General features: G+C 42.5%; 1 protein-coding gene across 1 annotated transcript; it reads left to right on the top strand.

Moving 5' to 3' along the window:
- The first annotated feature begins 352 nt into the window (after nucleotides 1-352).
- On the top strand, nucleotides 353-11,050 carry LOC149984361 (DELTA-sagatoxin-Srs1a-like). Its single transcript, XM_090220921.1, has 3 exons — nucleotides 353-443; nucleotides 8,141-8,293; nucleotides 10,351-11,050. Exons 2-3 carry the CDS (start codon nucleotides 8,175-8,177, stop codon nucleotides 10,766-10,768), a joined length of 537 nt encoding a protein of 178 aa, XP_090077047.1. The 5' UTR covers nucleotides 353-443; nucleotides 8,141-8,174; the 3' UTR covers nucleotides 10,769-11,050.
- Nucleotides 11,051-11,394: the final 344 nt, after the last annotated feature.

Genomic DNA, 11,394 nt, shown 5'->3' with positions numbered 1-11,394 from the left:
CATACAGTAGGTGTATATTAATATTTATATAGTTAATATAAGTAGACATGCAATCATAATTAACTGTAGTGCATATAAAGCACCCACAAGATACCGGTGGCTGAAAACACAATCATCGCGGGATGAACAAGTGAAGAATTTCAGGCCAAGGGTGGTCCATTTAAAAAGTCATTCCTTCCTCTCTCGCCCTTCGCCTTGCAAGTGTGACGTCGTCAGACGTCATGATGCGTCATCAGAAGTGTCCACTTCATTTGAGGGCTGAGGGCTGAGGGCTGAGGGGATAGGGTGCGTCTTTTAAGCAGTCATGATGCGTCATCAGAAGTGTCCACTTCATTTGAGGGCTGAGGGGATAGGGTGTGTCTTTTAAGTGTTCGGACTGCAGGCATTGTGCTCTCTGTGCTATAGTTATCACACTTCACATTGGATTCATTAACTGCAAAAAGGTAAGATGTGTTTTTAATTATAGTGCTGCTCTGCACACTAGCTAGTTAGCTAAGTAACGTTTGCTCTGGTCCAACGTTAAACCAACTCAGAGGTTAAAAGATAGTCAAAGATCCTCCATAGAAGCCGCTTCTCCATAGGTTTAACTATGTGGAACTAATTCAGATAATGCATGTCATAACAAGATGCCCAGCTCTTCTATGGGTGATTTTCCAGTACATATATTATGCATCTCAGAGTAGTAATACAAATCAATATAGGATTAAGAGAAGCCATTATGTATATATGTATGTATGTCTGTGTCATCATAGGCCTAGGGAAAGCCATTACCTAATCCTATAAGTATCCTTAAGACATGCACTTGCATTGTGTATGTCTGTATTTTTGTATCATTGCTATGGTTCCGCCACCAATAGAAACTATGCCCTGAAGTATGTGCTAATAAGGGAAGATGGGATTGAACAAAGTGATGATAGTGTCTGAACACCAAAGGGTGAAGATAATTTCTATAAAGAGGAGTGGCTGTGTACTGTATGTTGCGTCAGACTGAAGCTGTGGATGTAAAGAGATCTCTGAGTCTGGGACTGGCAGTTGCTCCATGGACCAACTCGGCTTATTACTTTGAAATAAAGTCTATTTTGAATTCACAAGTTTCGGTATCTGAGAGATATTACTGAACCAATATTTCTACGACACTTCAAGGCAAGTTTCCTCCATCCTTTTTGCTTTCTCCACAGCTGCAAATTTTCAGTTGCATCTTGCGCCCTACACTGTGACTGGCAACACAATGTGTGTGTTTGATTTTCATTATGATTAAATAATCTACTCTTAGGGTGGGTTGCACCAACACGGTGAAAATTAATCTAGGATTAGAACTAATCTACTAGGATTTGTAAATCTAGGTTTATAATTAATCAGATATGTGTTGCACCACTTAATTTAAAATCTGGATCAGTAAATGTATGATTCATGGATTTAAACTCTGAGTAGTGACATGTTACACCAATATATTAGGTATTTCATGAGTTGAAACGATGTAGCTAGCCTACTTGGCAAATGAGGCCACAAAGGTGCTGTTCCTTGATTAAATAATAACAATGTAGAAGTACTGCAACTCCATCGTGAAAGGATCTCATGGGTTGGCTGATTTGAAATATATTCCATCATTTGCCAGTACTAGACAGAAAAGTCATTCGGTAGCTAACGTTAGCTACTGTAGCTAGCTAGATTATAAACCAAGCTAGCTAGCATGAAATATAACTTAATATTGTCATTACTTAACATTGTTGTTTAGTCATGTATTATTTGTCTGCTAGCCACCTGATCATGGTACGTAAAATATGTGATGGGAGGAATTTAGTAATGTACTGGAAGATAAAAAGACAGACAACATAACTGTCAAAAAAAAGGAAGACACGGGCCATTTTATGCGACAGATTTAATGGATCGATTCGGATTAAAGAGAAGAGGGATGAAGGCGTGCTGGAAAAACTTAAAAGCGAAAGGCAAAAAAAGATGCGGCAGAGAGAGGCGGGGGCTATTTCTGACGGGAGGGGGCCTCCGTCCAAAGGAATGGATCCTCTCTTCCAGAAGATATGCGAGATGATTCCCCAGCAGTTTGCCCCCCCTATGATGACAGTGGAAAAATCGACCCACCAATATTTAGTAAGCATAAATAACTGGTAAATATGAATGACTATAATGCACGTTAAAACTAACGTTAATGCTACTTTACTACAATGTTACCGTAATCAGGCCCGTTACAGCATGTTGCATAACATCATTTGTACCAAGGCTGGGCATATCATAAGCCTCAATTCAATTAATGTACCAAATGGGCACGTAAATAGCCTACTAATAATGAGTTAATTTTCTTTATTTCCTTTAGTTGAGCCTGTGCCATGGAGAAACAGCAGTGCGTGGATCTTGCAACATCAGCAAAAACGTCACAGGCCAAGGAGACGCCCCAGAACTGACAGAAATCAAGCTCATATTGATGTTTTGGAGCTGGAGAGAAGAATCTACTGCAGATTAAGGTCCTGAATTTACAAAAAGAGTTACTGCAAATTCAGAAACAAAAACTCCTTCAGGGAAACAAATGCTTAATGCTGATCTTTTTATTTATTTAAACAATTATTTATTAAAACAATCCTTTCCCAAGTAATTTGCTGTCCTCCAGTCTTGTCCCCACTCTTGTGTTCTGGTGCCTCCAGTTTCACCCTGTATGATATTGAGAATAAGTCTTAATAATACATTTTAATACAGATAGACACGTACAATTGCTAATTAGGTTATCAAAATACAATATTGCTTTTTACATGTTACCAATGCTGCATTATACACCTTAGACTGCAAAATGATTCTCAATCAAGATTTTCCTCACAGAGTTCTATTTCCATTGTTGCACCTGGCTCTCTCCATTCTCCTCAGGTAGGTCCTCCTCAGTCTCCTGCCAAAGTTATACAGAACTGCCACTGCAATAATGATTGTCATTGTAGTGTCCATCGTCATGCGGAGCCCCTCCTGTAGGCACGGGAATCTATTTTTCCACACTCCAAAAACTCTGAGACCTCATGCCATCTAGCTACGATGTTGGAGAGCTGACATCTGTCATCACAGACAGCCTGCACGTTGACGGAGCAGTAGGATGTTGGAGAGCTGACATCTGTCATCACAGACAGCCTGCATGTTGATGGAGCAGTAACCTTTCAGAATACGGAATAGTTGGGAATAGGAATGTGTGTAAAGTCTATTGCCCCTAATACACCTGGGAATCTAGCTCTCTTGTAAAATCCAGCTGCCGTTTCCTCTGTAGAATTGAACGTTATGTACTGATCCTTCAGACCGGCAATAGCACTGGACAGGGATTACAATCTAGCAGACGGTTGACTTGTGGAGTCCAAAAAGGTCCCCATCCACCATCTGGAAACATCCAGGTGTGTAGAACCATAGGGCCACCAGGAGGTACAGCCGTGTTCCTTTCACTCCCATGCTTAATGGTTGGTTCAACCCTTCTTTCTAGTTGCATTACCGCTTCTCCAAGGACTCTGTATCTCCTTTAAAACTCATCATTATCATAAAACTCAACAGGATTCAACCTGTCTCTAATCATTCTCTGAGGAACTCTGTCGTTTGGGTCTCTCCACAGTAGATATGCTGACATTTCATCAGTTCAACCACCTCAAGTGGCAGTTTAGAATTCATCTCCAATCTAAATGTATATATTTTTATTTTATTTAGCAACAGGCTTAATATTAATCTAGGTTTAAAGTGGAAACTAAATGTAGATTAGAGGAAGGATTTAATTGAACCTGGATTAATTTAGAACCAGATTTAAAATTTGGTGCAACAAGATTAATCGATAAACCTGGATTTTAACCCAGTTTAAGAGTTATTCCATGTTGGTGCAACCCACCCTTAATGACAAGCTAAATATACCTGTCACGATCGTCGTCCTCCTCGTCTGAGGAGGAGTAGTTGGAAGGATCGGAGGACCAAAATGCAGCGTGGTATGTGTTCATCGTGAATTTAATAAACACTAAACAAAATATACAAAATAATAAACGAGCAACGACCGTGAAGCTATCATAAGAACTGTGCTGACACAATCAACTAACAGACATACAACATAAAATGCCCACTCAGATCACACCCTGACCAAACAAAACATAGAAACATACAAAGCAAACTATGGTCAGGGCGTGACAATGCCGAAAAAATAATAATTTCAGAGGTTTAAAAAGGAACAGAAAATAATATATTTGGAAGAGTATTTGAATTAACAAATACTCAAATCAAATCAAATAAAATGTTATTGGTCACATACACATGGTTAGCAGATGTTAATGGTCACATACACATGGTTAGCAGATGTTAATGGTCACATACACATGGTTAGCAGATGTTAATGGTCACATACACATGGTTAGCAGATGTTAATGGTCACATACACATGGTTAGCAGATGTTAATGGTCACATACACATGGTTAGCAGATGTTAATGCGAGTGTAGGGAAATGCTTGTGCTTCTAGTTCCGACAATGCAGTAATAACCAACAAGTAATCTAACTAACAATTCCAAAACTACTGTCTTATACACACAAGTGTAAAGGGATAAAGAATATGTACATAAAGATATATGAATGAGTGATGGTACAGAGCGGCATAGGCAAGATACAGTAGATGGTATCGAGTACAGTATATACATATGAGATGAGTATGTAAACAAAGTGGCATTGTTAAAGTGGCTAGTGATACATGTATTACATAAAGATGCAGTAGATGATATAGAGTACAGTATATACGTATACATATGAGATGAATAATGTAGGGTATGTAAACATTATATTAGGTAGCATTGTTTAAAGTGGCTAGTGATATATTTTACATCATTTCCCATCAATTCCCATTATTAAAGTGGCTGGAGTTGAGTCAGTGTGTTGGCAGCAGCCACTCAATGTTAGTGGTGGCTGTTTAACAGTCTGATGGCCTTGAGATAGAAGCTGTTTTTCAGTCTCTCGGTCCCAGCTTTGATGCACCTGTACTGACCTCGCCTTCTGGATGATAGCGGGGTGAACAGGCAGTGGCTCGGGTGGTTGTTGTCCTTGATGATCTTTATGGCCTTCCTGTGACATCGGGTGGTGTAGGTGTCCTGGAGGGCAGGTAGTTTGCCCCCGTTGATGCGTTGTGCAGACCTCACTACCCTCTGGAGAGCCTTACGGTTGTGGGTGGAGCAGTTGCCGTACCAGGCGGTGATACAGCCCGCCAGGATGCTCTCAATTGTGCATCTGTAGAAGCTTGTGAGTGCTTTTGGTGACAAGCCAAATTTCTTCAGCCTCCTGAGGTTGAAGAGGCGCTGCTGCGCCTTCTTCACGATGCTGTCTGTGTGGGTGGACCAATTCAGTTTGTCTGTGATGTGTATGCCAAGGAACTTAAAACTTGCTACCTTCTCCACTACTGTTCCATCAATGTGGATAGGGGGGTGTTCCCTCTGCTGTTTCCTGAAGTCCACAATCATCTCCTTAGTTTTGTTGACGTTGAGTGTGAGGTTATTTTCCTGACACCACACTCCGAGGGCCCTCACCTCCTCCCTGTAGGCCGTCTCGTCGTTGTTGGTAATCAAGCCTACCACTGTTGTGTCGTCCGCAAACTTGATGATTGAGTTGGAGGCGTGCGTGGCCACGCAGTCGTGGGTGAACAGGGAGTACAGGAGAGGGCTCAGAACGCACCCTTGAGGGGCCCCAGTGTTGAGGATCAGCGGGGTGGAGATGTTGTTGCCTACCCTCACCACCTGGGGGCGGCCCGTCAGGAAGTCCAGTACCCAGTTGCACAGGGCGGGATCGAGACCCAGGGTCTCGAGCTTGATGACGAGCTTGGAGGGTACTATGGTGTTAAATGCCGAGCTGTAGTCGATGAACAGCATTCTCACATAGGTATTCCTCTTGTCCAGATGGGTTAGGGCAGTGTGCAGTGTGGTTGAGATTGCATCGTCTGTGGACCTATTTGGGCGGTAAGCAAATTGGAGTGGGTCTAGGGTGTCAGGTAGGGTGGAGGTGATATGGTCCTTGACTAGCCTCTCAAAGCACTTCATGATGACTGAAGTGAGTGCTACAGGGCGGTAGTCGTTTAGCTCAGTTACCTTAGCTTTCTTGGGAACAGGAACAATGGTGGCCCTCTTGAAGCATGTGGGAACAGCAGACTGGGATAGGGATTTATTGAATATGTCCGTAAACACACCAGCCAGCTGGTCTGCGCATGCTCTGAGGGCACGGCTGGGGATGCCGTCTGGGCCTGCAGCCTTGCGAGGGTTAACACGTTTAAATGTTTTACTCACCTCGGCTGCAGTGAAGGAGAGGCCGCATGTTTTGTTTGCAGGCCGTGTCAGTGGCACTGTATTGTCCTCAAAGCGGGCAAAAAAGTTATTTAGTCTGCCTGGGAGAAAGACATCCTGGTCCGTGACGGGGCTGGTTTTCTTTTTGTAATCCGTGATTGACTGTAGACCCTGCCACATACCTCTTGTGTCTGAGCCGTTGAATTGAGATTCTACTTTGTCTCTATACTGACGCTTAGCTTGTTTGATTGCCTTGCGAAGGGAATAGCTACACTGTTTGTATTCGGTCATGTTTCCGGTCACCTTGCCCTGATTAAAAGCAGTGGTTCGCGCTTTCAGTTTCACGCGAATGCTGCCATCAATCCACGGTTTCTGGTTTGGGAATGTTTTAATCGTTGCTATGGGAACGACATCTTCAACGCACGTTCTAATGAACTAGCACACCGAATCAGCGTATTCGGCAATGTTGTTGTCTGACGCAATACGAAACATATCCCAGTCCACGTGATGGAAGCAGTCATGGAGTGTGGAATCAGATTGGTCGGACCAGCGTTGAACAGACCTCAGCGCGGGAGCTTCTTGTTTTAGTTTCTGTCTGTAGGCAGGGATCAACAAAATGGAGTCGTGGTCAGCTTTTCCGAAAGGAGGGCGGGGCAGGGCCTTATATGCGTCGCGGAAGTTAGAATAGCAGTGATCCAAGGTTTTGCCAGCCCTAGTTGCGCAATCGATATGCTGATACAATTTAGGGAGTCTTGTTTTCAGATTAGCCTTGTTAAAATCCCCAGCTACAATGAATGCAGCCTCAGGATGTATGGATTCCAGTTTGCAAAGAGTCAAATAAAGTTTGTTCAGAGCCATCGATGTGTCTGCTTGGGGGGGAATATATACGGCTGTGATTATAATCGAAGAGAATTCCCTTGGTAGATAATGCGGTCGATATTTGATTGTGAGGAATTCTAAATCAGGTGAACAGAAGGACTTGAGTTCCTGTATGCTTTTGTGACCACACCACGTCTCGTTAGCCATAAGGCATACGCCCCCGCCCCCCTTCTTACCAGAAAGATGTTTGTTTCTGTCGGCGCGATGCGTGGAGAAACCCGCTGGCTGCACCGCCTCCGATAGCGTCTCTCCAGTGAGCCATGTTTCCGTGAAGCAAAGAATGTTACAGTCTCTGATGTCCCTCTGGAATGCAACCCTTGCTCGGATTTCATCAACCTTGTTGTCAAGAGACTGGACATTGGCGAGAAGTATACTGGGGAGTGGTGCACGATGTGTCCGTCTCCGGAGTCTGACCAGAAGACCGCTACGTTTCCCTCTTTTACGAAGTCGTTTTTTTGGTTCGCCGGCTGGGATCCATTCCGCTGTCCTGGGTGAAAGGCAGAAGACAGGATCCGCTTCGCGAAAGTCATATTCTTGGTCGTACTGATGGGGAGTTGACGCTGCTCTTATATACTGTTAATACAAGTGGTTGTTTTGGTTATTTATTAATTAAAATAATGAATAAAATGTTCAAATAGCAATGCAAACATGTTGGAATTTGATCCAGCTCTGCATATAACTAACAATAATGTATTGTTAGAGGTTGACTTTACAGCTCTTATCATTTATGCCATAAATTGACTGATTTATAGGAGTTCTATACTAATAGGTGAAACGGTAGGTGTCAACGGGAGTTTCATACGGCTAGGTGAAACTATAGTTGTCAATAGGAGTTTTATACTGCTAGGTGAAACTATAGTTGTCAATAGGAGTTGTATACTGCTAGGTGAAACTATAGTTGTCAATAGGAGTTGTATACTGCTAGGTGAAACTATAGGTGAACGTGTAACTGAATGTTGTTGTGCCATTGTGCTGTGTCTGTCTCCACAGGCTAAGGGCCACTATCGCTATTACAACCGCCATCATGTCTATTCCTACCCGGGCTGAGTCGCTTATGGCGATTTCTTCAAGCATTCCGACTAACCGGAACTGCACCATTGAGACTACAAATGATTGCAGTTCCCATGTTCTCGTCAACCCAAAGTAACTACTTTTTTTATTCTGTGATCTCTAACCCCCAGACTTCACCGTTGCCGTGGCGGCTCTGTTTGGCATGGATCAGCCTGCGCGCTGCTTATAGTGTAGACTGGAGGTTAGAGTCAGAGCCACAATACTTAAAAGGTTATTGATTTGAAGAATCGTATCTCATTTACCACTATCCCAGACTCCTTTCAGTCCATCCAATCAGTTTTCACACCCACATTTTGGTTATTGAGAAAATGACAGTATCCTCTTGGTAGCATTTACTTTGCCTGGCCCAGCCTATGAATTGTTCATTCCTCCCAGTATTATTATTTTAATTGGTGATTCAGTGTCTGACAGCACTTCAAACCCAGAAGACTGCCAAATTGTAGACACAATCAGGCCAATCAGCATTCATTCAGAAACCGATAGGCTGGCCTAACCTACAGTGTATTCAGACCCCTTAACTTTTTCCACATTTTTCTTTCGTTACAGCCTTATTCTAAAATGTATTAAAATCGTTTTCCGCACCTCATCAATTTACACACAATACCCCATAATTACAAAACAAACAGATTTTTTGACATTTTTGCAAATGTATAAAAAAACAAAATGGAAATGTGACACTTACATAAGTATTCAGACCCTTTACTCAGTACTTTGTTGAAGCACCTTTGGCAGCGATTACAACCTTGAGTCTTCTTGGGTATTTGGATGCTACAAGCTTGACACACCTGTATTTGGGGAGTTTCTCCCATTCTTCTCTATTTTCACGTCTCTCCAGAGATGTTCGATCAGGTTCAAGTCCGGTCTCTGGTTGGGCCACTCAAGGACATTCAGAGACTTGTCCAGAAGCCACTCCTGCATTGTCTTGGCTGTGTGCTTAGGGTTGTTATCCTGTTTGAAGGTGAACATTCGCCCCAGTCTGACGTCCTGACTGCTCTGGAGCAGGTTTTCATCAAGGATCTCTGTACTTTGCTCCGTTCATCTTTCCCTCAATACTGACTGATCTACCAGTCCCTGCCTCTGAATAACATCCCCACTCCATGATGCGTCCAACACCATGCTTCACCGTAGGGATGGGGCCAGGTTTCCTCCAGACGTGACACTTGGCATTCAGGCCAAAGAGTTCAATATTGTTTTCATCAGACTAGATAATCGTGTTTCTCATGGTCTGAGAGTTATGTAGGTGCCTTTTGGCAAACTCCAAGCAGGCTGTCATAGCTTCCGTCTGGCCACTCTACCATAAAGGCATGATTGGTGGAGTGCTGCTGAGATGGTTGTCCTTCTGGAAGGTTCTCGCATCTCCACAGAGGAACTCTGGGGCTCTGTCAGAGTGACCATCGGGTTCTTGGTCACCTCCCTGATCAAGGCCCTTCTCACCCGACTGCTCAGTTTGGCCTGCGGCCAGCTGTAGGAGGAGTCTTGGGGGTTCCAAACTTCTTCCATTGAAGAATGACGATGGCCACTATGTTTTTGGAGACCTTCGGAGCTCTACAGACAATTCCTTTGACCTCATGTCTTGGTTTTTGCTCTGACATGCACTTTCAACTGTGGGAGCTGTGTCCCTTTCCAAATCATGTCCAATCAATTGAATTTACCAAAGGTGGACTCCAATCAAGTTGTGGAAACATCTCAAAGATGATCATTGGAAACAGGATGCACCTGAGCTCAATTTAGAGTCTCATAGCATACTTATGAATACTTATGTAAATAATGTAATTGTTTAATTTTAAATATATTGGAGAGAACTTCTACAAACCTGTTTTTGCTTTGTCATTATGGGATAGTGTGTAGATGGATTACATATATTTGTTCATACATTTTAGAATGAGACTAACGTAACAAAATGTAGAAAGTCAATGGGTCTGAATACTTCACTGTATGTGGGTAAAGGGATTCGGGAGGTTCAGCTTCATGAAACTCTCGTTGCTCATTTACCAATGCATTATTTGTGTAGTTTTAGCGCAGGATATCACTTACGCCTTCTGCCTCCAATTTGCTCTTACAAAAAGTGTGATTGGCTTCTATTTTGGTGCCTTTTGGAGTAACCTTGTGATGTTTTTATCTATCATTAGGGTCCACATGCACAGTGGCTACAACTTAAGTCCCTTGGAGCCTACTGTAGGACCCTCAAAGAGAGACGTCAGCACGTTCACCAAGACCGCCGGTAAAGCAAGGGGAGCTGTTGGTGTTTTCACCTATGAGCTCTTCAATCCCTCCAATAATAATGAAACTGAGATAATAGCTGTCATGTTCTCTGTGCCCTTTGACTATAACTGGTACTCCAACTGGTTTGCAGTGGGAATCTTCAACAACTGCAAACTATGTGATCAAGCTCTTTATCATGAGATGTATAACAGTGTGGAGAGAAAATTTGTTAGGGGTGAAGGAGATGGCTCCAGTATCACTTATAAAGGTGATCATGTGACCATCAAGGCCTCCATGTCATGCGGTAGTCGTGCAGTCATGAAGGTGGAGGTGTGTGACAGTTGAGAGTGTAGTCATTACTAACCTTAAAACACTGATGGTGTCTAACTGTATGACTCATATGTGAAGATCCGAAGTTCAATTAGCAATTTCAATGTGATGTTTCCAGAATAACTTAAATACTAATCAATAAATGGCAAACTAAACTGAGATTGGGTTTGGTTCTGACTTTATGAAAACAAGGCAAACATTATACTGAACTAATGAAATGTATGTTGTTTTTATTTTACACAGAGTATCTGTCTTGACACCAATGTTAAAATGAATAAAGTTATCCAGTTCAGATATACTGTAAAAATCTGCATTTTGCTGCTTCATTCAAGTTCAAAGTTCATTTGCCATGTGCACAGGATACAACAGGTTTAATAGTGTGAAATGCATACTATGTGAGCTCTTTCCCAACAATGCAATGATAATAATAATAATAATAATAATATAAAATGGGAGGTTCGGATCCTGGATGCTGATTGGTTGATATGCAGGAATTGTGGGACAACAACTCCCACAAAGTACCATGTGTTAATCTCATAATTCTACTGTACCGCAGCAGCACTGTACAAGGCAGAACATGAATAAACGTATTCTCCCTCTGAAAAAAAGCATCTATACATTATTTGCAACAGTTAGGGGTT

This window comes from Oncorhynchus mykiss, chromosome 3 (genome assembly GCF_057628025.1).
Source record: "Oncorhynchus mykiss isolate SJ-2025 chromosome 3, ASM5762802v1, whole genome shotgun sequence".
NCBI classification, from domain to species: domain Eukaryota; kingdom Metazoa; phylum Chordata; class Actinopteri; order Salmoniformes; family Salmonidae; genus Oncorhynchus; species Oncorhynchus mykiss.
This window is presented reverse-complemented; position numbering and strand designations above follow the sequence as displayed.